This window comes from Phacochoerus africanus, chromosome X, assembly GCF_016906955.1.
Source record: "Phacochoerus africanus isolate WHEZ1 chromosome X, ROS_Pafr_v1, whole genome shotgun sequence".
NCBI classification, from domain to species: Eukaryota; Metazoa; Chordata; class Mammalia; order Artiodactyla; family Suidae; genus Phacochoerus; species Phacochoerus africanus.
In genome coordinates, this window is record NC_062560.1 from 41444015 (window position 1) to 41471877 (window position 27863).

At 46.7% G+C, this 27863-nt stretch overlaps 1 protein-coding gene across 2 annotated transcripts; it reads right to left on the bottom strand.

The window, feature by feature from the left end:
• NDP (norrin cystine knot growth factor NDP) lies at window positions 1-27799 on the bottom strand. Of its 2 annotated transcripts, none has more exons than XM_047765633.1 (3): window positions 27433-27799; window positions 12584-12964; window positions 1-1309 (listed from the first exon to the last, which is right to left on the bottom strand). In XM_047765633.1, exons 2-3 carry the CDS (start codon window positions 12755-12757, stop codon window positions 1082-1084), a joined length of 402 nt encoding a protein of 133 aa, XP_047621589.1. In that variant the 5' UTR covers window positions 12758-12964; window positions 27433-27799; the 3' UTR covers window positions 1-1081. The 2 variants fall into 2 exon arrangements, with proteins under 2 accessions (XP_047621589.1, XP_047621588.1); XM_047765632.1 differs by lacking the exon at window positions 27433-27799 and adding an exon at window positions 16919-17580 and having other exon boundaries at window positions 992-1309.
• Window positions 27800-27863: the final 64 nt, after the last annotated feature.

Here is a 27863-nt window from a genome sequence, read left to right on the forward strand (position 1 = left end):
TTTTGACGATACTCTCTTTTTATTTCAAAACATGGGCATAACTCAAATTTGGAGCCTCCAGGACCAAAATATATTTGAACCAAATGTTCAGAAGAGGAGCCAGGCCACCATTTTCGGCAGCCAGTTTCACATGGACAAGTGGACGTTAGAGAATGATGCTCACGACATGGCTACAGCTAGAGCACACCCACAAATAGATTCGTACTTGGTTGTCTAATTTGCATGCATGAGTATAGTGCATTCTCCATGCCACTAATACATATATGCCTTTTGCAAAGTCAGTGCAGGATCCGTATTTGTGCAGGTCTTTCAAAGTCTGCTCCCTTATGGCCTTTTACCATAATCGATCCAAGAGAGCCTCAAGGGGACGAATTCTTTCTGCCACTTTGCCTTCCCCCAAAGTCATTTCTGAATAATAATTATGGCTATCAGGAGTTCCAGCATCGCAGAGGAGAATCTGTTTGTTAGTTATTTTAATGTCAGTTAGCTGGCCGTAAGTCATCCTGGCTAAACATCTCCACATGCTTGGTGCCTGGAATTTGAAATTGGTAACTTTTAGCAGCAACAGCAACCTTAGACGACACGACCAGATTAAAAAAAAAAATTTAAAAAGCCGGATGATGTCCCAGAACGAATTGGGCTTTCCTGCTTTCCAAAGCAAATGAGTCCCTAATCTGTACCAAACAGTGACAGCCTGACCCACTCTTGCATGGGGGCCCACTTTTCCCACTAATGTGGAATTGTTGGAACCCCAAACAGCATTCAGCGCCAAGGGTAGGGGTGGGGGTGGGGGGTTGGGGAAAAATGCCTGAATCTGAAAAGGAACCAGAAGAAATTGTACCAGGGAAAGGAGATAGGAATGGCAAACAAGTTCCCAGAGTATCTCTGTCAACAAGCATGTAGAGTCTTTATTACTAGAATATGCAGAATCCCCCCCGGGGGGGGGGGGGGGACGGGGGGGGGGGATTGCTCCTTCTTTTTTTGCCTTAACCCTTGTCTTGCCAGTCCTTCCCTTGGCTGGGTGAGCTGCCTCAGCGAGCGGGGGAGGCTGTCCCATCCAGAAGCCACTCGGCAGCCGGCCTCAGGAGCTGCACTCCTCACAGTGACAGGACAGGATGTACCGGTAGGTGGCCGTGAGGCGCATGCCCCCCGAACAGCGCAGCCGCAGTGCCTTCAGCTTGGAGGTCTGGGGCCGGCAGCAGTGACAGGAGGAGCGGAAGGGCTGCTTGAGGACAGTGCTGAAGGAGACCAAGGGCTCGGAGCGCGACGCCTGGCTGCAGTGCCCCTCACACCTGGCCAGGAGTACCATCTGCGGAGAGAAAAGAAGGGGTTACCCCCACAGGGGAAGCCAACACCCGAGCCAGCTCTCAGCACAGCATCCCTCAAAAGGCCCTAACACTCCTTGCTGGATGAGGCCGGGGGCTCTCAATCCCCGTTGCACTTCAGAGTCACCTGGCAAACGTGCTTTTTATTTATTTTTTATTTTATTTTATTTTTGGCCACGCCCCGGGCATGTGGACGTTCCCGGGGCCAGGGATCGAACCCATGCTCCAGCAGTGACAATGCCGGATCCTGAACCACTAGGCCACCAGGGAACTCCAGCGAACTTGCTTTAAATGGCAGCACTCAGGCTCCATCTCAGACCAATTGAATTAAAATCCTTTGGCATAGAGCCCAGGCTTTTGTGGCTTTCAGAGCTCTTTAGGGTGATTTCAAAGTGCACGGAGGGTTTAGAACCACTGGACAAGGCCCACCACCAGGATGTGCAAATGAAAACCAAAGAACCAAAGAAATTTCTCCTGACAGGTGGCAGCTGACCATTGGCCCAATGCCAGTGGCACCAGCCTCAAAATGTAGAAAGTCATCCCAAATTGCAATCAGGGAGTAGACAAAGAATAATTACAGAAAAAGAAAAAGGAATTTGGAGTTCCCATCGTGGCTCGGCAGAAATAAATCCAACTAGTATCCATGAGGATGCAGATTCGATCCCTGGCCCCACTCAGTGGGTTAAGGAGCCAGGGTTGCAGTGAGCTGTGGTGTAGGTCGCAGACATGGCTCAGGTCCCACGTTGCTGAAGCTGTGGTGTAGATTGGCAGCTGCAGCTCTGATTCAACCCCTACCCTGGGAACTTCTGTATGCTGCAGGTGCAGCCCTAAAAAGCAAAAAAAAAAAAAAAAAAAAAAAGGAATTTGTTATGTGCAGGGAATTACTAAGGAAAAGGAATGAAAGAATGTGGTTTCCAAAAAGAAAAAGAGGATAACCTAAATGATACTTAGGATAAATACTCTGGGCATTACAACCTGACGCAAGAGAGTGAAATAGAAACTGGGTGTGTTTGGGGCCCTGGAATCACACTTCTGGGCTTATCCACTGAAGGAGCCTGAGATTTGTGCAATCGCATTTTCAGAGCCATTTAGGGCAAATATTCGTATGCATTCATTCTGACCATCTCCATTTTCAAAGGTAGGTTAAAGTGATGAGAAAGCTTGGGCTGAAGGAGCAGAGGTCGTGTGTTCTTTATAGTGACTCTTAATGTGGCTTTAGGAAACAGACTCCTTTAAGAATCTGATGCAGGTGTTTCTCTTGTGGCTCAACGGTTAATGAATCTGACCAGCATCTGTTAGGTTATGGGTTCGATCCCTGGCCTCGCTCAGTGGGTTAAGGATCCGGCATTGCTGTGAGCTGTGGTGTAGGTCACAGATGTGGCTCAGATCCCACGTTGCTATGGCTGTGGTGTAGGCCGGTGGCTACAGCTCCGATTAGACCCCTAGCCTGGAAACCTCTATATGCTGCAGGTGTGGCCCTAAAAGGAAAAAAAAAAAAAGAATCTGATGCAAACTACTGGAGTTATCCCCAAAGCAATCAACATAAGCACCCACTTTGTATTTTGCATATAGACTAAAAGGATGGAGCAGAAGCCCACTTATATATCACATACAGGAATCCCGGACTCCTGGAGTGGCAGTCATGAGTAGGGTAGGGTGGGTAGCTTGATTCATGAACCTGTATAACCTTATATACTGGGACACAGAAGGTAGGGGGAAATGGAGATTATTACCCTATGTGTATGTGGGAGGGTCTTACTTGGTGAATTTCATATTAAATGATGGAGAAAAATTGGCCCTCTAATTCCAGAACCCACAGCCAGAACATAAAAAGTGAAACTATCCCAATAAAAGTGTAAAAGATATAGAAATAGGCATGAAACCACTGGACTTTTACTTCATGGTATTTTGGGAATTAAGAGTTATTACTGCAAACTTACTAGCTATGATCTCTGACATCATCATCTGGGACCGAATTTAATACCCAAGAATTAGAAGAAGGAAACTGCCCGCCCATCTTTCCAAAAGGAAGAGACGATGACTTCTGGTAATTATAGATCATTCATGAACAGCCTTATCGGAAAAGATGCTAGGATGACTCCAACAATCTCTTAGCAACCAACAAGACAAATATGAGGTATTAGGAAACAACTGGCAGGCTTGGTGAAGAATAAGTTGGACTAGACCTACTGATTTATTTTCTATGAAAGATTATAGGGGCTTTGATTCTCTCCTCCCTGCCCTTTCCTTTGATAGGAAAAATAAACCTGATCTGCAATGGGTTTTTATTATTGTTATTATTACTTTTATTCAAGTACAGTTGATTTACAGTGTACTGTCAATTTCTGCTCTACAGCAAAGTGATCCAGTGTATATATATATATATATATATATATATATATATATATACACACATATTCTTTTTCTTATATTATCTTCCATCATGCTCTATCCTAAGAGATTGGATATGGTTCCCTGTGTTGTAGAGTAAGACCTCATTGCTTATCCATTCTAGATGTAATAGTTGATTACATCTACTAACCCCAAAATGAGATGGTGCCATAGGTCTATATTATATGGACCATGTTCTTTGTGCCCAGACCATCTTACTAATGAGAGAGAGTTCAAGGTCTTCTCGGTCCCTTTTCCCCACCCCTGCTGGTACATGGGAAGACCTCCTTGACATCCCACTTTGGAGTAATGTTAAATTTGCTCATCTCCAATGTAGATCCCTTTTTGGTGGATTAAGCAGTTATTCAAAGAAACACTCCCCAAATGGAATCTTTAGAGAGCCAGTTTCGGTCTGGATGGATATGGCTAATCTGTGCCAACAGACTTCATTCAGAAGCGCAAAGACATAGTCAAGCCTCATACCCAAATGATACTCGAACAGGTGAACCAAATGCAGGCCTTGAATGACCAGGAAACTAGCACTGTCCATAATATGAGCAAGTCAGCAATCTGGGGCCATTTGTAGAAGAACTAATCTAAGAGCGCTTTCACTAAAAGTCTTCAAGGTCTCAAGCTCCACCTTCAGCTCATTCTGGAGGACAAGAACTCCAGCCCTGAAGACTCTGGGGCCACCTCCAATGGGTCCTCTTCCTCAGGAGCTGAACTTTCTGGGCCAGGAGAATGCCCGGACAGGTACAATAAATGCCTTCATTGGCTGTCCCCAGCCTTCATCATTGAATCCAAAATCCTGAATAGCCATTAAGGCCCTGCATGACCTGGATTTCACATATCTTTCCAATCTTACGGACAACTATTCTCATTTTTATCACCCACTCTCTATTCGGATCAAGCTCCATTACTTAAGAGTCCATGAAACTGCTCGGAATTTCCCTGCCTCTTGCTTTGCTCATGTCTTTCCTCTCTCAAGAATGCCCTTTTCTCCTGGCTGTACGTAATGAACTCCCATCTATCCTTCATTGTCAAATTCAAATGCCCTCTCTTCAAAGAAAGAAACTAGGAGAACAATTATCTGGCCCTTGACGTTCTCCACACACAACGCAAATCCCCTCTCTGGGAGATTCCCAGTACAACGGACTGTTGAACAACGTGGCAGGGGCAGGGGAATGTCAAGGGCACCAGGTCTCCATGTATTTCAAAATCCACATACAATTCACAGCTGGCCGTCCCCATCCATGGTTCCACATCAGCAGATTCAACTAGTCACAGATTGTGCCGTCCTGTAATATTTACTATTGAAAAAATAACCACGTATAAATGGACCAGTGTAGCTCAAAGCCATGTTGTTCAAAGGTCAACTGTATATAGATCCCATCTAAAAGCCGGAAGCAACATCAACATCTAGCCCTGTTTTGTGTATGTGTGTTGGAGGGGTAAAGCAGGGAGTTTGGAAATAAGATCCATAAATGAGTGTTGCTGAGGAATAGAAGGGATAAATATCTGCTTCCCAGGTTGGCTCTTGATATGCACAGTTTAGACTCTGCCCTGCCTCATCCATGTTACAAATTTAATGAACAACTTCTGACCTCTTCCAGACCAGAGCTTCTCAAACGGTGAGGGGTGTGTACATCAGCTGAGGATCTCGTTAAAATGCACATTGTGCTTGAGTGGTTCTGGGTGACGCCAGAGGTTCTGCATTCCTCATAAGATTCTGGTTGCTATTGGAACTGCTGGGCTAACATCCATACTTCGAGTAGCAGGGCTCTGGACCTGTTAAAATTTGAGAGGCTCTGCTCTAGATGATCACTAGATAGCGATCATTTAGCTGATAATAGTGAAGGCAGCTGTTTATTGAGTGCTTACAACATTTAATCTCCTTTCATTCTCTTCTCAGTCCTATGTGAAAAGTACTATTATTATCTGTACTGTTATTACAGATGAGGAAACAGAGGCTTTAGAGAGGTTTTTTGGTTGGTTTTTTTGTTTTAGTCTTTTTGTCTTTTTAGGGTGTGGCATATGGAGGTTCCCAGGCTAGGGGTCCAATCGGAACTGTAGTTGCCAGCCTACACCACAGCCACAGCAATGCCAGATCCGAGCCATGTCTGTGACCTACACCACATCTCAGGGCAAGGCCAGATCCTTAACCCACTGAGCGAGGCCAGGGATGGAACCTGCAACCTCATGGTTCCTAGTCGGATTCATTTCCGCTGCACCACGATGGGAACTCCAAGGCTTTAGAGGGTTTAAGTAAATTGCCCAAACTCACATATCTGGTAAAAGGCAGAGCTGAAATCAAACCTAGATCCATCTAAAACCAAATCTCTGGTCTACGCCACTGTAATATCCTGCCTCCTGATATTAAGATGGTTTCCTGATGGTTATGTGCCAACTCACATCTTAATCTACTTTGACCTGCCTCTGGGAATCCTAGCCATGTCATGACCCCATGAGTCTGATCTTCTTCTTTTGGGCTTCTTGAGACACATCATCACCTTCTCCAATCTTAAAGCAGAGCTGAATCTTCTAAGAATGATGGTAGTTCTAAATAATATCTCCTCCACTGTCCAGACTCTTGCCCAGCTTCAGGGACTTCTAGCAGTTCACTGGACAGTACCACACACTCTCTAACTCCTTAACCAACTGATCCTTCAGTTCAATAAATCTTTGACACCTTCGAACATCAATTTACCTGCCCAAACACGTTGGTGCTGGTTTATGGTCAATGCACATTTTTAAACTCGGGTGACTTGGCTGTATTTTCTTAACATGGGAGGACTCCTCTGCATTTTGTGCTGTGCTTAAATGCTCTTAATGGAAAGCACACACACTGCTCCAATATCTTTTTATTTTATTATTATTATTATTTTTTTAATGGCCGCACCTGTGGCATATGAAAGTTCCCGGGCTAAGGGTCGAATTCGAGCTGCAGCTGCCAGCCTATGCCACAGCCACAGCAGTGTGGGATCCGAGCCGAATCTGCAACCTATGCCGCAGCTTTAACCCACCGAGCAAGGCCAGGAATCTAACCTGCATCTTTGCAGACACTATGTCAGTTTCTTAACCCACTGAACCACAACGGGAACTCCCACACTGCTCCATTATCCAATCAAGAAATGAACTTTTTTGCACAAAGGACCCACATGGAGCTGCACCATTAGAGGAGTGAGTTCGACAGGTGGTTATTGCTCATGTAACTTTCTATTGATTTTTCACAGCTCAGGTGAGGGACAGATACATGTTATCTGCTTTGGGTCTAGTTTAATCTTTGCTCTCTTATGTTCCCCCAGACAAGTGGCTTGATGTCAGGAAGCAAGGCAACTTCTCCAGCAGCGGCTTTGTATCCCCCCAACCTTGGAGTCACTTGACTCCAGCTGGATGTGAAATCTAGTCCCTTCTGACACCAACAGAGCTCCTGGGTTCAGAGTATTTGCTCAGGGATAGACTCCTTCGTGTTCTAGTCAGATTCCCATGTGCCGAGGCTAAGGGTAATGAAAGGTCCTAGGGTAATAATAAAAGAATAGTAATGAGGATGACGTATAACATGCATCGAAAGTTTCCTAGGCTCCAGGCCCTGTGCCATGCCCTGCATGGGCAACTCGATACCTAACAACCTTTTCAAAAGATAAACTCTCCCCGCTTCACATTAAAAGGCAGAGGCTAAGTTACCACCCGAAGGCACGTACAATGGAAGGGCAGGATTCTGAGCCAAGACAGCCTGATTCCTGAGCACTCTGTCCTGTCCCTGGTGCCATACTGTCAGGCCCTGAAAGTCAGCCTTGGGACTGATGCTCAGTCAGCCCCGGGCAAGTTCAGGTTACATTGTGAGGTCTGTGGGCAGCTGCATTTCCTGGGTCCAGACCAAATATTGCACGTGGAGACCTCAGGCTCTGCTGTCTCTGGTGACCTACCACGGTTCTTAGACAGTTCGATCTGTTGCTGCAACACACGACTGTCTCGTGAGTGAGAGAAAACCCAAACACAGGTGGTTTTCATCACCCCTTGTTGAAAGACTCATCATCTCTAAAGCCACTTTCCTTTCCTGTCATGTGGAGCCCCCATGAATTCCTGGCTCCAGCCATGATCTCCATGGATATCAGAATAAAGACCCACATGTCCCATCCCAGAACAGAGCTTTGGCTCTTTTACCTCAAGCAAGTGAGAAACACATTTTGTCTTTTTCTCAGTAGTGAGCACTGTGCATCCCTTATTCCATGGCACCCCTTGAAGCACCCCCCCCCCTTCTCCTTAGGAATACGATTAACCTCTGCTTTTCCCATTCCTCACCTCACCAGCGCCTTCAACAAATGCCTATTTAGCTCATCTCCAGAGACCCAGGTCAGCCTCCAAAGAAAGGGTCTGTGCTAGGCTGAGGGCATCTGCAAAATGACCACCAGGGGAAGGAAGTGGTTGTGGGTGATGGCGAGAACTCTGGTAGGGTGGGTGGGAACTTCAGCTGGAATCTGGCCCTTTCACTCTGGTTGCAACTCAAACGGACATGAAGAGACCTTTGCATACAGAACACGTCCCTTCTCTCTCTCCTCCATTTACTTGTAGGCATCATGACAGCAAAAACACAGCCTGTGTTTTCTAGTACTTTTGTGCCTCAGGGACCCACTACAGTGCTCTAATATACAAGTTTGTTCCTTCTTAAAGAATCAGGTCATATCTGTCCAGTAGGCAATTGTGTTATAAACCCAGGGTTCCCAACTCCCCTCATTTCTCCTACTGCACTATGAGCTTCGCGGGCAGCACTAAGAGATGGTTTGGGAACCCTAAGTGCTCGGTTCCAACCTTGAGGCTCAGCCCTTGGCATGAAAGGTCCCCTCTCCCCAGGGAATTTCCCTAGGCTTTGTCCCCCGAGCCTTCCTCCTCCTCCTCTTCTGTGGCCACCTTTCGAGTTTCCCACCTGCTCCCATGGACCTTCAGAGTTCAGACAACCATATGCCCTAGTTTCCTGCTCCTAGCGTGGGGCCACCATCTGCCACTCCTCACCCAACCCAGACTTCACAGGCCTGCCCTACTGGCTCACTTTCTCAGCTTTGGTTGCTGAAAACCTGTCCCTGGCCCCAATCCAAAACACACCCGCTCCAGTCCCCCCTCCCTCCACCCACCTGGGAAGGGAGGTCAGACAGCAGGATCTGTTTCTCTTTGACTTTGAACCCCCCCCCCCTTTAGCACCCAGCACAGTGGCTTACATTGACTTCACTCTTCTGCATGCTTCCCCCACCCCTGCCAGGTTTCTGTGTTTAACAAGAACTGCAGTGAGGTTCATTTTCCTAATCCTTTAAGGCCATAGGAGATCCCAGTAGTTACTGAAATAGAAAAGTGAGTCTAATAACACCTGTCCAGTTTATAACTCCATCATCAAGCTCCAACTATCATTCATTAACGTCTATTACATGCCAGACACCACACTGGATACGTTACAAATATTATCACCAATACTCATATCCAGCCACACCTTTAGGAAGACAACATTAGCTTGATTTTATGAGGGAAGAAACTGAGGCCCCCAAGAATTACTCCACTTCCCCCTCAGTCACCCGTGTGGCAGATTGTGGAGCTGGAATTTGAAACCAAGTCTCTCTCACTTTAAAGCCTGGGATGCTGCAGTTCCCTTAAAGATTCCCCAGATAGCTTATTTCCACGAACCACTCTTTGCTTTTTTGCTCTACCACCTTTGCTCAGAATTTCAGGGGAGATTTTCAATGCAGCTGCCACTGCCAGAATCCTTTGTACCCAATCCTAGGAGGTATTGCCACTGAAAGCCACCAGGTGCCTTCTTAGTAGACCACTGGGGCCAGTCTTTTCTGCCTGACTCCATCTCAGCCCTTTCCTGAATTGCTAGGAGATGGGTGACAGGCCCCTAGGGCGGTCCAGCTCCAAGTTCAGAACTAAGGGAAACAGATAATGGAAGGTTCCCAGAAAAGCTTTCATTACTATGTCTGTTTTTTTTTTTACCAAGATTGCTGAATATAGAGCATTATTTTCAGCAGACCAGAAGTTGAGCCCTGACTTCTAAGTAATGGCTTCTACACTCTATTTGCATTCCTCCAATAGGAAGAGCCAAGTGAAAGATGAATGAATTGAATGAAATGAATGCAAGATGAATTTTGTTTTGACCTTGCCCAGGGCCAGGGCCTGAACCTGCACCACAGTAGTAACCTGAGCCGCTGCAGTGATAACACCAGATCTTTAACCCCCAGAGCCACACAAGAACTCCCAGGCTCAATGACATGGAGCAGTTGAGTGAATACTTCTTTCAGTTTTCTATTTTCCTTACAAATGGGAACGAGAACGCCTTCCAACACAAATTGGGCAGCAAATGGTCAGATCATATAGTATGAGGTGCCTGACACATAGTAGGTGTTCAAGTGGATGCCTTCCTTTCCCTGAGCCTGGGTCCCATGCTCCCTTTCATCTGTCTTCCAAAGGCAGACACTGGATAAATATAAGTTGGGAAGCATTAACAATTGATAGGCAAATAGTAGTCAATAATGGCCTTTGAACACAATGTTGAGGTGAAATTTTTTGCAGACAGGAAAAAATTCTCCTCTAGTCTTCTCTTTGTAATAGCTCCCATTGGTCGTTTTTGATGCACAGGCTAGGTGTTTTATCCCAAGTCTGTAAAGATGAACGATTTTATAAACTGAGACCCATGAGAGAGAAGACTGGCCTGAGTTGGTGAGAATGAAGCATTATAGAATATCTCAAAAGGAAAAAAAACTGTTTCTGTTCCTGGATACACAGGGAAAATCTAATCCAGAAAAGGTCTGGCAGGGGGAGGCATTGAGATTCTGCCAGGCATATTTTATGGCCAAGAAGAAAGGTTTATAATCACAAGCACCATTTACATAAAACTATTGCTATATTTGGGATAGTTTGGGATGTTTGAAAACAGATTGTTCCCATGAAATCACAAACATTTCTCTGCAATTACAATTTTGTGCTACTTATCATGGTATTCTGGAAGAAACAGAGGTGAACAAAGGTAGACTGAAGTCTGTTTCCAGGACTCATGCTCAAGCACCATGAGTTTGTTGGGTTCGGGGTAATGACATCTCTTCTTTGACCTTTCCTTAACCAAGGAGATCATTGCTAAGGTGCTCCTCCATCATTTCACCAAATCTTTCTGGATTGTTCTGCAGTTTTTAGAGCTGCTCCAGTTTTTCTGTTCCTTCCTATCATTACCTTGACCCTTGCTTTGAAATAATTTTATTTCCCTTTTTTAACAAAAAGAATCGTGATTATGGAGGACAACTCAACAGAGGAAGAAACCATCCATGGAATAAGAAACACTAAATACTGGTGCTCCCTGTAGGGGGAGCAGAGGAGAAGGTAATAATTGCTCTAGTCAACCTCACTCTGGCCTACGGTTTCTGAGCAATCACAGTTGTAAAAACATGTCCTGTTTTTTTTCTCAGTTTGAGGGTTTTTGTTCCCTAAGAAGGGATTTGCAGTCTTGTAAAAATTTTAAATTTATCTATTTACTTTTTTTTAGTTCTACAAGTACAAATAAGAGCCAGGAAGTTTGGGTTAGAGTGATTTAACCCAAATTCTGATCCCCCTAAACTAAAACAAGCCATCATCATTGACCTCTACGCAGAGAAGTTATGAAGATTTTAAAGGCCAGACAGAAGTCATAATGTTTTTAAATGGAGGGTAGAGCCATTAACTTATATGGTCTCAATTTTAGCAGTTGATATTACAAATCTTCTTAATTATACTGGTAATTTAGAAAATACTTGCCATATGAGAATCTTTAAGTGGTTTTAGTCTCCGGGCTGAAAGTGAAAATCTCTAAGGATGGGCTAAACAAATTCTTATTTACCAAATGTGGGCAAATTTCATTCATGTGACTGTTGGGGGCCAGTCACAGTCATGAGAATTCTTCTGAGTCTGTTTTTCCCTACTACGCGCCTTCCTTCTGGGTGGCCCATGAGGCTTGCCACTCTTGGCGGCCTTCGAAGCATGTTCCTTCATACACCCTGTCTCAACACTGAGACAGCACTTTTGCCTGTGCAAAAAACATACAACAAACTCCATATGAGAATGACTTGGGAAATCAAGGTAAAAAAAGTAACTTATCAGAGTTAACTAGCATCCATGAGGACTTGGGTTCGATCCCTGGCCTCGCTCAGTGGGTTAAGGATCTGGCATTGCTGTGGCTGTGGCGTAGGCCGGCGGCTACAGCTCTGAGTGGACCCCTAGTCTGGGGAACCTTCGTACACTGCAGATGCAGCCCTAAAAAGACAAAAAGACCAAAAAAAAAAAAAAAAGAGTAACTTATCGAATTACCATTTATCTCCTGAAATCATTTTAACATAAACAAGGCAGGCAGAGAAAGGCATGGACCAAGAAGCTCTTTGAAGAGCCCCCCCAAGAAGTATGTTTCACTGCTCAATCGTATTTTTTGTATCTCCTTCCTCTTTACTACTGGTGGAGGTAGAAGAAGTTACAATAACCCATAGGTGCCATTTTTCTTTCTTGAAAAAGGATACTACCGCTCATCAGTTTCACAGCCGGGGACGAAACGCACCGCACCGCTCCCACCTTGTGTCTGGCAACAATTTTATTGTGAGAACCTTCCAGTCTTTCTTATTGGCTTTGAGCAGCCTGCAAAGAGAGGCGCTGTCTGAGCGGGCACGTGGTCAATTCGGCAGCTCTACTGACAAAAGCTCAAAGCATGATGGGAACCCGCCAAAGCATGATCCTCTGACAAGCCCCGTGGTCCAGCCCGCTTGCTCAGGTTTGGGCTATGACCATAGTTCTCCATTCTCTGACAAAGGACTATGGCGTCTCTCCTATTTCGCCAAGTAAGGCTACTCCCATGGAGATCTAGATCTTACCTTTGAGCTACACTTGTACAACGGGTGACTGATAGAATCGACATAGTGGTGCCTCATGCAGCGTCGAGGATCCGAGTCCATCATGAATGAGCTGTCTGTTTTGCTGTCTGTATCTCCCATTAGTGCCAGCAGGGAGAGCATAGAAAAGGATGCAGCTAGTACATGATTTCTCATTGTTGTCGGGGAAAACTTCTCAAGAGGAACAGCAGAGGGAGGCAGAGGACTAAAAATTGGAAATGCCTTCACCTCCTAGGATCCAGTTCCTTTCAAGGAAAGGGCAGGATCTGGTTGAAGCTCTCTGGTTGTCATTGTCCTTTGTGTGCCGGAGTTTTGTCTTAGTCTTTGCACTTGCAATTGATCATCACAGTATCTGCCGCACAGCTGGAATGGAAACAGAAATTATTTTCCCCAGAAACATTTACCCAGAACAACTCATGGAACTCTGGAGGTATGGAGTCGAATTTTTCCACATCATTTTGAGTGGAGAAGATTGGTTTCTAGAGTGTCATTAGCATAAGCTGTCATCCATTTCACGCCACCCCACCCCCCAACCCCCATAGCTTACGGTACATATTTGCAATCTTTTGGAGGTGGACACAATGGTTCAATGGAAGCCCATGTTGACTTTAATCCCTAGAGTCCATGTTCCTGGGAGCAACCATAGTTTGAACCCATAGTCAAGATTAAACACGTGGTGCTGGCCACAGCAATAACTGAATTGGGTGGCCTCATCCTTATGCTTGGCTGGTGAGAATGGGAGGGTCTCTTCCGTTCCTCAGTGAGCTTTGGTGTCAATGTCAGCTTACGGGGCCAGAGAGAAGGCAAGTCAGCACTAACAAACACAGGCCACGTCCCACAGGAAGGAAGTACATTTTCCACGTCCAAGTCCAACCCACCCATCCAGCTAGTTTTCCACTTCTGCACTCTTGGGCTCATCCTGTTTTTGTTTGAAGCCCTGTGCCACCCAGCATCCATGCCAAACTGCATCTGAAATACACATCATGCTAACCGGCCTCCAGTGTGGTGAATGCAACACAAGTGTATTTGCCAATAGACTCACACATTTCTGAAGAGCCTTTGTAGCCCAAGCACACGGTATAATTTGGGAAAGTAAGTGCTTGTTGTAGCAGATACTTATCATTAAAGTAGGATCATGCCATAACTGAAATTTGCTTTGTTCTTTTAATCATATACCTCTTAGACCAAGGACTTGGGTCCAGAGATCTCTTCAAATCATCTCACTAACCACCGTCCCCCACACCCCTGCCAAGGCATGGCCAATACTATCACACTGGAAAACAGAATAGCAAAAATTGTTGCAAACATTTGAGGAAAATTGGGGGACCTGACATTACATCTAAAGCAAAGCATGAAATGAAAACTCCAGAAAGACTTGCAAAGGTATTTCAGAGAAAAGTTTGATTATTTTGCTTCACACTACAACCTTTTTTCCCCCTTGAACTTCCTATTCACGGACAGTGTGAATAAACAGGGCAAAGCATTGACAAGATGGAGATTAGAGTTCAAGTCCAGGAGTTCCCTGGTAGCTCAGTGGATTAACCATCTGGCATTGTCACTGCTGTGGCTCAGGTCATTGCCATGGCGCAGGTTCCATCCCTGGCCCAGGAATTTCTGCAAGCCATGGGTGCGGCCAAAAAGAAAGTTCAAGTCCACTCAAGTCAACCAGTCTTGCTCTAATAGAGTGGCTCTAGACCCTTTTAACTTCAGTTAGCTGTCTTTCGAGAGTGGAGGAAGGATCCGTAAAGGAAAAGGGTCTGTGACATAGGGCTGTTTCAGAGCAGAGCAGCTCTGGAAATGGATGTGTATTTCAGGGAAGCCCTATAAATTGCAGGAAGGACAGGGAGTGGTAATGACAGGACCACCTGGCCTCTAGTAGCTGGGAGACCTCGAACAGGTCTTTTAAAGTGTTCTGGCCCCGGTTTCCTCATCTGTAGAGAAGTTGGAGCAAATGGCATCTGCAGCCCCTCCCGCTCTACAATGCCAACATTTGAGATACGTTTGGATTCAGTTACCCCCCATGTGCAGAAGATAATCCTCAAGTTGAGGAGCTCATATTTTGATGCAACGTTGCCCCACTTTCCTTTATGTGCATGCTAATGGCCACATCTCATGAAAATGGGTCGAACCTGAGCCTAAAGCTCCACATCAGCAAAGCACTCAGAAGAAGATTTTTGTTTTCTTTTCCGCTGCTCAGTCTAGGTTTTCCTACCTACGCTATACCAAAGGTCAGCAAGACTTGAGCTCAGAGAGCCAGCGCTTTCTTGGGTTCCATGTTCAGAGGCTGCAGTATTACTGACCATTTCCTGAGTTTCAATATGACTCTGTTTTCCCAAGTGGCTATCTGTCTCTTTGAAGCCTTAATTAGTCTCAGAAAGAGAATTTATTAGATTTCTCCTTTCACCACTCCAGTCTACAGATATTTCCCCCAGGAGTCAATAGCAAAGGGATGAAGGGGAAAGCAGACATTCCAGTCCTGACCCTCCCTCCTCACTGCCGGCAACTTCTTTTCGGAGCCATGGTCAGGAGGCGTGGTTAAAAAAGAAAAGCAGGAGTTCCTGTCGTGGCGTAGTGGTTAACAAGTCCGACTAAGAACCATGAGGTTGCGGGTTCGGTCCCTGCCCTTGCTCAGTGGGTTAACGATCCGGCGTTGCCGTGAGCTGTGGTGTAGGTTGCAGATGCGGCTCGGATCCAGCATTGCTGTGGCTCTGGCGTAGGCCGGTGGCTACAGCTCCGATTGGACCCCTAGCCTGGGAACCTCCATATGCCGCGGGAGCGGCCCAAGAAATAGCAAAAAGACAAAAAAAAAAAAGAAAAGAAAAAGAAAAGAAAAGCAAATGAAAGAAAAGCATGCCTAGCGTGATGGTAAAACCAAACAAGAACATCAACAGCAAAACTCTATATACATGTGTATATGGCTGTATGTGTTGGCATTTGCCGTAGAAGGTAGGCAGCCCTCATTCATCTAAGGGAATCCCTTATCAAAGTACTTTGAGATACTTTGTTCAACCAATGTGCTTTACAAAAATCCCCAAATCTGATCATACACCCTGTCGGCAAGCCCGTGGGAAAACAGACCCATTTTGGAGATAGTACAGTAAAAATTGGTACAAATTCTGTGGAAGCCAATTCGGCCATCTCTGTTAAAAGTGAAAATGCACATAATTTAAACCCAGCAATTTCACTTCTGAGAACTATCCTTCATGTGAGATCCCACAAGCATATGGTTATGCACCACAGCCTTGGTTGTCACAGCATGAAATTGCAAATCAGCATGAAATATCCATCAGTAGGGGACTAGTTAAATACAATCATACAACATTCCTACAAAGGAGTACTATGCAGCTCTATAAAAGAGGAAGCAGAAACTGCATTGACTTCTGTTCAAACAGGGAGCAATAAAATATATATTTGTATTTATTTGTATTTACATAGAGAAGCTCATCAGACAGTAAGTTACCTGTGGATGTGGAGGACAGGCATGGGAGAAAGACTTTTCACTGTATACTTTTTTTAAATTTGTAGATATTTGAACTTGTGAATGTCTTACCTATCCAAAGTTTCTTTAAAACAATGATACTCTATCATTTCAAAGCTTGGCTTTCAAAGTTAATGGATGTTTAATGTCTGAGCCAATTCGAGTCTTTTAACAGTATTATACCTTTATTCCTCATAAATATAGGAAGAAATGCTAGTCTCTTAGTCAAATACTCTTCCAAGGGGACCATTTTACTCTTCTGCACTACTGCCACCTAGTAGCAACATTCTGAATTGCAAGCCCAGGTTAAAAAAACTTTTCCTGAAAGGTGAATAATTTTCCAAGCAAATGGTGTGAAGTTTATACTGATAGAGAGCCAGTTAATGTCACACAAAGCATAACTTTTAATATCTGATTTTCTCTCTCAAGATGATAAGCTGAACCCCGAAGTAGTAATAAAGATAAAGCATAAAAGAATGACAGAGAAATATTGCTTTACCACTAATAAGAAATCAGCTTTTCATTTCAGCACTCATAAAGCATGATACGTTTTGTTCAGGTGTTGTGTGAAACTCTAAAATGAGAATGCAAGCAACAATGTAAATATGCCACAGAACTCACAGAACCCTCAAAACCTAAAGGTGCCATCCTTGCAACGTAGGTAACCTGGGGATCCGGATCCCTGCCTGACGTGCTCAGATTGCATGAGCCAACACTGTTGCGCTATGCTGAAGAAGAAATAAACAGAACGCTCGAGGAAAGAGTGCCAGAGTGACGTTAGGTCAAGTTGCCTTAACATTGTGTTGGGTTAGGTAGGGTGGGGGTGGGGAGGCGCTTACCAAGAGGAAAATCAGAACCGAAGGAAATTCACACCACTCCCTTTTATGGCACCCGCGGCGGTATCTCTGTCTGTCTCCTAGGAGCTTCTGTCGTTTTTCTCAAAACGAAATGAATTCGAATTTGCTCTCATTGTGTGAAAAGCACGTAGCAGGAAAATCGAAGGCTGCCTGTCAGGACTTAGAACCTCGGCCCAGCCAGTGATGGCTCGAGTGAGAAAGCGACTCTCTTGCTGAACCCCGGAGACCCGGGCGTGCTCCGTGCTCCCGGTTGAGTCTCTGAGCCCCGGACTTGGCCGATGTACAGAGCCCACGTTCTAGGAGCTCCGACGCGGAGCCTCTGCCGGCAGGAGAGGCACGTAGGCTGGCGTGCCCGACTTTGGAGCTACCCTCCAAACGATACCAGTGGAAAAGAACAACTGGTGCCCAGATTTCCCCACCTGTCATCCTCAGCGAAATAATATAGCAGAGCTTACAGAGAGAGGGCCCAAGCCTCCTGGGTGAGAGATGGTGTTGTGTCCGCGGATCAGCTCACTCTTGGGCTGACCTTCTGCCTGGCAAAGGGTAAAGGGCTGATTTCACACCAGTTATTCCAGCACCCGGCTGAGACAAGCGGCTTGTGCCAAGCGTGGCCTTGTTCTTGCCCTGCTTGCCAGACAAGGGAGGGCAATGCTCAGTGTCTGTATTCCCAGCCCCACCCCACCCCCGGGCTGTTTTCAGTATAATACACATGCAGGTACCGCCTCATGTGGCTTTCCTCTGCAAATATATATTCACCGCATACTCTCTGAGCACCCACTATGTATCTCCTTTTGCTCTAGCAGAAGAGACTTAAGGGTCAGGGGAAAATATGGGTCCTATTCTAGTTCCCTGTTCCAGCTCACGGCTTCCACAAGCAAAGAGTCTTGGCCGGTTGTCTTCCGGGGTAATTTTTTTTTTTTGGACGCTCTGATGCACTCGCTTAACATCTAATCCATATGCAACATCCATTGCATCATCTCTAAGAAGATCAAGTGAAGCAGATAAAATAGAAGGACTTTGGAATGACGTCAGGGTGCCAGACAGAATTATTTGATATTGACTCTGATTTAAAACAACCATATCAGGCACGGGTGAGGTAAAGATGGCAGGACACGGAGCCCCTCTCAGAGGAATTGCAAGAATAAATAAATAAAAATTAAATCAGGGATTTAAATGTGGAAGAAAGCTTGCCACTAGATAACACTTCCTACGAGGATTAGAAAAAGCAAGAAAGTCCAAGTCTAATCACAGAGTGCGAAGTGCTAAGTAGCCCCTTCCCAGGAACTCAAAGAATTCCAATGGGATCTAGTCAACCAGATGCCTTGGAGAGTAAGTCAGATGCCTCTTCCCAAGGCACTTAATTTATAAACTGTAAACAGCATGTTGGATTTTATAAAGCATCCCGTGAGCTCCATGAATGGTTTTTGATATTGTTCTTCTCTGGCAGCACATCAGTGGCAGCCTAGAAGCCAAGCCTGGGCTGACCCAGAGGCAGCCGTCCTGGTCATAAATGCTGCCAGCCCTCTAGCCTGCCAGCCCCAGGTGTCTCGAAGGATGGATGGGTAGCAAGGTCAGTCGGGAAGGGGCAGCTCCCCTTTCTGACATCTCACGGTGTCTGTTGTACAATCCGAGGTGGGGGAGTGTGGGAGGTGATGCCTGTCTCCCAGCGGTGCCATCTTAGGAGAAAGACGACATCCTCATGAGGTGACAACAGGTCTCCAGTCTGGGATCATCGGTTTTCTCCCAGCCTGCATCACTAGGCAAGCGTGGCCAAACTCAGCAGTGATGGTGATGGAGGAAGGAGAGAGATGGGAGAAGGAGAAATAGAACCCTGGGCAAGATGCAATAAATCACAAGCCTGGGGTAAAGCGGGGCGTGAAAAAGAAGGATGGGGAAGAGAAGTGATTCCTGGCCAACTGTCAAGTGGCCCCACCTTGTGTGTGTCCTTGGATTGAATAGTTTTACTGTCTGGGGGGAGGGACTAGTGTGGGAGGACTGGACCTTGAGACTGACTGAAACTTACAATTCTGATTTTCAGGAAACCCCGAGGAACCCTCTCATCGTGACTCAAACTCCCACTTACCTACTGCTTTCATCTCTTCCTCCCCCACACTCATTTTTTTTAAGCCTATGTTGTTAGCATCCCGTGTCCCGGAGCTTTGCCTTCATTTCTCAGAAACACTGGATAACTATCCTACCGCCCTCTGAAACCGGCAGAGCATTCTATCGCTGTCTGCTCTGGTGGTAGGAAGCCTGACCTGAGGAGGCAGGCTCGGAGCCCTACCTTCCCGTCACAGGCTGTGCTCTTGAGAAAGTCACTTGCCTTCTCTGGGACTCAGTTTGCTCATCCACCGAATGAACGGATTGGTCTAGATGTTTCTCTGGTTCTATCCATGTCTTACCTCCTCTACCTCTACCCAGGTTTCTCAGAGTACCCGTCTGTTTTGGTGCTATATATTCCCCAAAGAAACACTACAGAAAGAGTGCCTTTCTTACTCAAGAAGCTAATGATTACAGAAAAGTCCAAACAAGTTCTAATGTGGTACCTGAGCCAAAATGTGAAGACCAAGCTGTAAGAATTGGGCCCTTGATGAGGCCAAATTGGTGCCCTGAAATAAAAATAACCCTTAATAACCAGTTGACTTGGTGTTCGAATGTACTAAATGTGGTTTATGAATTAATAACAGAGTGTTAATAACAGGAAGCAGTTAGCGAGGAGATTTAACCAGTTCCTATTTCTCTTCAAGCTGTCTTGAAATGTATAGTGTTTCTTTGTAGTCTCCACCAAATGGGCAGAGGAGAAAGGCTAATGGTAGTCAATTACGGTAGAATTAAAGCTCTTTGATTTAATCATGATGATGACAGTGGGGCTGAGTTCAACCCTCTTTGCACCTTTCCCTGTGAATGACCCTTATTCCTGAGGTTGAGCCACAGATCCTCGTGCCCTACCCAGTGGGACCATTTGTGATGCTCTGGTTCAGGACAGAAGAGGAAGATTGGTTAGATGAGTTTTCTTCTCTGCGGCTGTGGATAAGAGCAAGGCACTCTGATTGGTAAAGGGCCAATGGAAACTTTGTGCTAGGGTTCCTGAAGCTCTGGGCTAGGACTTGGGTCTCAAAGAGTTGCCCACTGGGTATGGCTCTTGGATCCTGGGCTGGGCTTCTCGGGGCTTCTATGGTTTCTATGGAAAGACTCATTCTGAGTTCTTAATCGTGGACATAACCAACTGACTTTTCGAGAACAAACCTTGCGTAAATTGGAAACGACCGAGTCTGATTCCCCATGTGTCAAGAGGCTGGGTACGGTTGAAGACATTTCCTCTGAGGGTTTGGATTATTTCTGTAAGTCTATCACTCCACTAAAAGCTGTGACTGATATAGTGATGAGCTGTCAGAAAATGCTTAGGGGTGGCCTTTCTGCAGTGCCAAAAATCAACAATCACCCTAGATGTGGAGTCCCCGTCCATCCTTTCATCAAGAGAGAATAAGAGAATAGAGAGAGGGAGCCACAAAAGAAGTAACAGAAGAGAAGGGGGAGGGATTATTTTTATGTTTAAAACCTGCCACTGCCCTTTCAATGACCGCAGACGAGCACGATTCCAGAAAGGGAAGGTTCCCTTCATTTCGCCCACACCCTCCCAGGAAGGGGGTTTCACGGGAGGAAGGAGACACCCTTGGCCACTCTCTTTGGAAAGAAAGGAGGGGAGTTTTGACATACCCAACACAGGGGCACGCGAAGGTACACTTCCCCATGGGAAAGAAGAGCTGCCCAGGTGTTCCGGAGAGCTCCTGGTCTGATATAATTTGACCCTTGTTCTGCCACTGGACTCCAGGCTATGGAATGGCCTTGGGAGGCGAGAGGGGGCCAATGTTAGCTCAGGGGACAGGCTCCCTTTTACCCCGGAGCCTAATGAGTATGTTGGCTTTTCTTCAAAGTGTCCAGCAAAGTGTTTCCAAAGCTGCATTTGAATCTCCTCACCCGCAACAGCGTTTTGGAATGGGGGCTAGTGATGTCACCTAACAGCTGTAGGGCCCTTAGTTAGAAATTGGGCATAAACAATAGGAGCAACTCAGTATTTCCATTCCCCATTCAATTTGCCTTTTCTGCCCAACGATGGGACCTGAATCCTGAATTCCAGCTTGTTCCAATCCGGCAGGAGCCCTGGTGGACCCAGACTCCTGTCAGAGGGGCAAGGTTAAAAGCAACTCACAGAGAAATCGCTTTCCCTCTACTGCGAGGCATTGTGAACCCACTGGCCTTCGGGTTTTCTGTTTGTACTTGGCTTTGCTTAAGCCGCGCACCCTCGAGCTATGTCTTTGGAGGGCTGGTCCTCCAGTAATACTTCTATTCTGCTGCCTTGGATGTCAAGCCTCAGAAGAAAATTTTAAATGCTGAGAAGCAGTAATTTCCCCTGATTTGGGGGAACTCCCCAGAAATGTATCAAGTCCTCAAATGTTGCCTCGCGCTTTAAAGAAAAAGTGGACTTTGATGAAGACTAGGCTTTCTTTGTCTCTTCACATCCACGCCTGCATTTTACTTAAGAGTCCAGGAATGGGGCTATTTTTTATTTCACTTGAGGAGCTGACCTCCTTTTCAAGTAAAGAAAGCAACGTCAGAGTTCAAAACCCTCTTCCTGGGAGGGAGTAGGTGACAATAAGGGAAGCGTCCCTCTCTGAAATGGTGCTGTTTGAAACTCTCCAGTGCCAGATGCCGAACATCAAAAATAATCCTTCCTCCTTCTCTTTTGTTACTTCTCCCCCGATCCGCTCTTTCCCTATTTTCATTCCCTATTGATGGAAGGATGGGAGGGGACGCCCATGTTAGGACTATTGTTGGTTGGGGACACTGCAGAAAGGTCACCCCTCCCCCCCACCAGAGCATTTTCTGACAGCTCATCAACTTTCGTGAATGTATGAACCTGTTGCCCTTTCATTTTTAAAGGATATGGCAATTGGTTGGATCACGACTTAAAAGAAAACGTTGGGATGGAGCCAGGTCTTGGGAGGGAGAAACCCTGTATGAAAAACAACAACAACAACAACAAAACCTTAGCTTTTGAAGAAAAACAAAAAGAGAGACATATCTATGGCAAAGCCTACAGAACTGAGCTGAAAGCTATGAAGTCCATGTTCACGTGCAGATTCGGACGAGGGTGAAAGGGACTTGAATTGGATGGATTTCTGGTTCTAAGCATGAGGGATGTATTGCCGACTAAAGTTACCCATTCTTTGAATTTTCTGAGTCAGCAATCTTTTGAACAAGAAAGTAGTTGTCCCAGACTCTGACCGCCCCCCCCCGCCCCCCATCCAGGGTGTTACGTTCTGACTCTTGAAAATGGGTCCGGGGGTGTGATTCTCAGTAATGATTGTTCACCCATCAGACTCTGAGACCCTCTGCTGAGGGAGACAGGAAGTATGAATGGCAGAGAGCAAAAACTATTGCCAGCCATGCAAGAAAAAAGCTCTGCAGATGTGAGAGCAGCTGGCATCAGAAATAATGCCATCGGCACAATCTTCCTCCCCAAACTGAAACGTGTGGGTGTGTGAATCTGCAGCTTGCAAGAGGCAAGGCGGCATTCGCTTCGTACCCGCCTCTCCCACCCACCCCGCTGCACACGCACAGGGGTCTCGGCCGGACTCCTCACCCTTTGTTTTCTCCGGGACTCAAACATAAAAAGTTTATGGTCGCTGATCTGAAGGGTGAGGAGTGGGTACGACCAGCTGGAATGTTGCCACTGGCAGGGGCAGACAGGAAAATAGGAATGCTCTTAATGTCCTCCCAAAGAAAACCTTTGATGGACAAAAGAGTGGTTGTATTTTTACCCTCTCTCTTCATGCTGCCAGGCGTCTTTAAATAGATCCTCTAGCCTAGGGACTTGTATGGAATAATTCATATTAAAACCCAAGAAGTGGCAGAGGAGGGGAGCTGGTTCTTTCTCCTCTTTCTTTTCTTTCCCTTCTTTCTTTTCTTTTTTTTTCCCTCCCCCTTCTTGTCAAGCTAACAGGAAAAGACTCATTTTAATTCAGCTGTGTTCAATTTTTTCCTTTGGGGGCTCTTCATGAACTCTAGCTAATTCGGCAAAGACTACCCAAGCCCCCCCCCCCCGCCCCCCGAAAACAAAAGGCATAGGAAGCTGCCCTGTAGATCGCTCCTCAATACATTTTGGTCCCCAGGACATCAGCAGCATCTTGTGAGGATGCTGCACGGAGGGGGTGACATGAGGCTCTTAAATGGGAGTGTCTAATCCTTCCACGGGCAAACTCCGAACCCCATCCGTTATTCTGCTGTTAAAAGAAAGAAGAAGAAAAAGTCCTGCCCATCTCTCCGGCCCCATGCATTTTTTAGCTCGGCCCAACCCAGGATCCATTTCTTCCCTGCTCCCTTTCACGAAACCGAGCTTCATATAGACATCCAGGCCTCCTGGCTGGCCAAATTCAAAGCCCCATTTCTCCTTCTTTTCCCTTGGGAAAAGGCAAGGATGGGAGAAGGACACGGAGAAAGGGAGCGGGGCAGGGCCCAAGGATCTGGGGAGCTTTGTTGCAAGTCCCTTGTCTTGCTCCCTGAAAGAGAGAGTAACCACATTTCTGTCCATGTAGGCCGAAGTGCATCTAGGCGTTCCCATAGCACTCCCACCCCCGGCCCTTTGCTGGGGATGTGCGGGTCACTGTGATGGTATGCTTGTCCCTGCCAACCCGGGTCACTCCGGCCCTGCTCTCAGCAGCCTAAAGGGCAGCTGAGCCAGGAGGCTTGCTCCTCTCTGCGAGTGGGTTCAGGCTCGGGGCGCTCCAGAAAGACACCACCCCCCACCCCCGCCCCGATCCCATCAGCCCGGCAGCGCTGCCAGCAATGACATCCTGGGAATACTATGGAGATGGGGACACCTCGGGGGCTGCTGTCCCCAGATGGAACAGGACCCCGGCTGTCTGGAAAAACAGGCAGAGCAAAGAGCAGGCTCACAATGGAAGGCTCGCAGGCAGGGGAAAAGGGGGCGGGGTGGGAGTGGCGAGAGCAGAAGCAAAGAAAAGCCACATGCCACCCAGGAAGATTCCAGGGAGGGCCGGAGGAGGTGGTGGAGGAAAGACTTGCCCAGGAAACAAGTACCCAGACATGGCACTGCCAGTCTAGCTGGATTCTTTTCTGAATTAGATTATGCGAAAGAAAGAGGGGAAATATATAGCCTGCCAGCTGTTCAAAGGCTTACAACCTTGCTTTTATTGTCCGGGTAAGTTGGTGAGGTGGGGCATCAGAGGAATTCCAAACATACCATCCCCGAGAAATTTTAATATGTTCCACAGTGTCATACACGAAGAGGAAATGACAGCTGATCCCAGCCAGGGCAGGCCACAGCAATCTGGGCCTCGGAGCTCACCCACCCTCCCCTGGCCCGCCTTCCCTCCTCTGCTCTAGCGCTTCTCCGTCCTGCCACCTGCTGCCCCATCCCTCCTGCTCCCACCGGGGCTCAGCCGGGAAGCCTGGACAAAGTCGCCTGAGCTCATGGTCACGGGAAGAGGTGAGGATGGGCCGGAAGGTCTCCGCTGGCCAAGAAGCTGAAGGCTGGCTGGGATGAGTCAGGAGCCCCAGGGAGTCAGAGGCATTTTAAGTCACCCAAGGGGAGGGGGGGATTATCTGCTGATAAGGACCAACTCAAGGACTGATGATGCTGCCTTTCAGGCTTTTTTTTTTTTTTTTCCCCCCAGGAACCTACCCAAGTCAGAAAACACAAGATCAGATTCTTTGAAAGCATCGCTGTCAGTGGCTTTGATGGAGCCTTGGGTTGGGGGAGCGACTTCCGGTTAACTTCTTCCCAGGGGCCTCTTGAATTTAGGCCCAGGTCCAGAGGTCACTGCTCTCGATCCGGGGGGCAGGGGGGAGAACAAGTAAGTGCTGGGAGATGGTGACTGCCTCTTCCTCCGTGCATGTTTCTAATTCAATGATTCATCGAGTGGCCCTGATGTCAGCCGCTGAGTAGGTGACTCACAGCCGTCCCCACGACAGACAGCACGTGGTCCTTTCCACAGAGTGCTCCAGGGAGCAGAGAAAGGATAAAGTGCCCTTTTTCCAGGCTTCTTCTACCCAGGAGGGAAAGATCTGGGCTGCGCTAGCTGTGAGTGACGTGTCCCCAGGATCCGGTGATAAAAGCCTAAGGGAAGCCCTTTTATCAAATGGAAAGAGAACCCACTGATAAGCAACAATCATTTCCAGTAAATCTGGGTACCAGCAGATATTTGAAAGGCTTCTTTATAACAAGGACCTCATTGACCAGTCTACCCATTGGCAAAGTCCATTTCCGTTCCCAAATCGAAGAGGGGGTGGCAGGCGGACTGAGCAACAGGGTGGGGGACAATGTCGCATTCACCTTTGCGTCCATCAGGACGCGCATAACTTAGGAAAAGAATGATGGAATGAATAATTAACCAATCAGAACAATAGCACTTGAACTGCGAGTTCTTAAACTACAGGAAAAATTGCCGGCCACCATTGGTGGCTGTGATTCCAAGAAACGCGCCACATTTTTTCAAAGGCTGAGGAAAACAAATGAGTTGGAAATTGCTAAATGTATTGAAAAATGATTTATTTTCCCCTTGACAGTCTCATTGGAACTGGAATTAAGATTGAAAACTCCACAGACGTGTTTCCATCTCTGAGTGTCAGCTAGGGGTACACGGCCATCAAGAAGGCCTCAGTGGCCCTGATGTCAGCCGCCGAGTGGGTGACTCACAGCCATCCCCATGACAGATGGCACGTGGTCCTTTTACCTGAATGGAATGTATTTTAAAGTAAATGATGCAAACACCACCTTCTGTATGCAGATACTCTCAGAGAACGGTCTGCATAATAGTCTAAGAAAATTGCCTTGATTCAGCTAAATCCTCTGTCAACATCAGTAGCTTCAAGTTGTATGACAGTATAGAGTCCATGGTATCTTTTCAGGCTTTCTTGAATAAATAGTGCCTATCCCAGAGGTGTAAACTAGCTCCTTCAAAAGCCAGGTTTTCGTTCAACAATGCTCGGTAGGCTAATTATTAAAGAAAATCAGACAAGTTCCCCAGAAGCCACGTTCCCACTCCATGATGAAAACTGGTCACTAGGACCCTAAAGTTTACATTCAGAAGCCAGACTGGTGAGAAGCAAATGCGCGGGTACTGGCATTTGGTCCAGCCACACCTTTGAGAAGCATCCTGCAGTCCCCACTCTATTTGGTAGACACTTAACAGTCAACTCTGTATCGGGGGCATCTCTATATTTTCAGACGCACCTGGTAGGTAATGCTCGTGTTGGAGCGATCTGCCAGTGCCAGCTCCTTGTAATTAAAAGACACTAATGTCATAAAGGAAAAGGGATATATTCCCAGCATCCATATCCACCAGTCATGACAGCTAGGGAACACAGACCGTGGGATTCCCATCTTGACAAAGAGCTGCCTCTCTTGCACTTGAACCTCGGTTGAGAAGGGTGTCTCCCTCTTTCCCGCAGGTTAATCTGGGCTCCTGGATTACAATGAGCCTCAGTTACAGGGCGTTCTGAGTCATTAACATTCTGTACACAAACTTCCCATCCCCCAAGAAAGAGTTATGCCCAGGCCTCCTACAGCCCAATTGTTCCTTTAAAGAGCGAACTTGTACTCAGGAGCTGAAAAGAGCCCTCGGGAATATTCCTCAGGTGTTTGTAGGAGACACTCCTCCAGGTCCCGGTCCCTGTGCTGGTGGGAGCATCCTTTCCCCGGGCACTGTCTGCACAGGGTAGCATCGGTCTGGCTGCAGGGACAAGCTGATTACTAAAAATAACCTTTTGCAATAAGGCCAAGGCAAACAGCATGCATTTCCTCGGACTTTTTTTGCCCAATCAAAAATCCTATAGTAAAACCCATCCTCCTCTCTGCCCCGCGCTCCTGACCGCATCTATGGCTTGCACGTTAGGGGAAAGAGCAAAGGAACAGGATTCCTGCAAAGCGTGACACAGAAAGCTAGAAATAAATGTTGCCTATTGTTTGAAGTCATTCTCAGCACTCCGGCAGAGCCCTGGCAGGAGATCAGCAGCATACATAAGTAGTAATAAAAGTAAACAGTGCGCTTTTAAACTCGCAGGCTTGCCGCGCTAATAGTGCCCCCATTGTAAAGAGGGATGAGGGCGGCGGGGAAGATACTGGGGCTCCAGGAGTCCATGTCGGCGAGGAGCGGCTTCTCAAGTCTCCTTTCACGGGGTCAAATATAAGAACCATTACAAAGTTACATCGAACTACGCAGAGAGTTTGAAAATCCAATCTCTTTCAGTCAAACCCAAAGAGATTTTTTTTCCAGCCTCTCGGTGAGACAGACTTCAAAGACCCGTTCATTTACAAAACACAATGCTAGCACGCTACAGATTAATGCAAATTCAATTAATGCAAATTTAAGTGGTATTTAAAGGTTGTCTCTTTGTCTGAGAGGAGGATGAAAGGCTCGGTTTGGAAAGAAGTAATTTCCTAGGCAAGCCGTCAGCGCTGTTTTCCTGCTTACCTTGGGGGAAACGCAGGGCTCCTTTCTCCCCAGACTTTTCTGAGAGCTAGAAAGAGGTCCTGTTACTTCCAAATGCTTTTGTTCTTCTGTCCCTCTGTCACATGGCTTGCCTTTTATATTTGCAACACACAAAAGTTAGGACTGTTGTTTAAGCGACACAGGGAGAGAGAGAGAGAGGGAGAGAGAGAGGGAGAGAGAGAGAGAGAGAATGTCAAATGGAAAAGTGCCATTGCAGTCATATATCAATCAGGCGTGCGGCCGCGGCAGCGCACTAGCAAATGGGAATGCCACGGAAATGCGAGGCTCCTGTTATTGGGGACTCAGCCGCTGCCCACCGCTCGGCTCCCTTCCACCACCCAGCATCTTACGATGGGAACAGCACAGAAGTAACAAGGGCAAGGAAGTCCCCCCCCCCCCGCCGCCCCCCAACC

Bases quoted from the DNA above. Each gene is read 5' to 3' on its own strand.
- NDP (XM_047765633.1), bottom strand. From the start codon at position 12,757: ATGAGAAATCATGTACTAGCTGCATCCTTTTCTATGCTCTCCCTGCTG. The intron at 1,310-12,583 runs GTAAGATCTAGA...TTCTCTCCGCAG, and splicing joins TGTACAAGTGTAGCTCAAAG to ATGGTACTCCTGGCCAGGTG.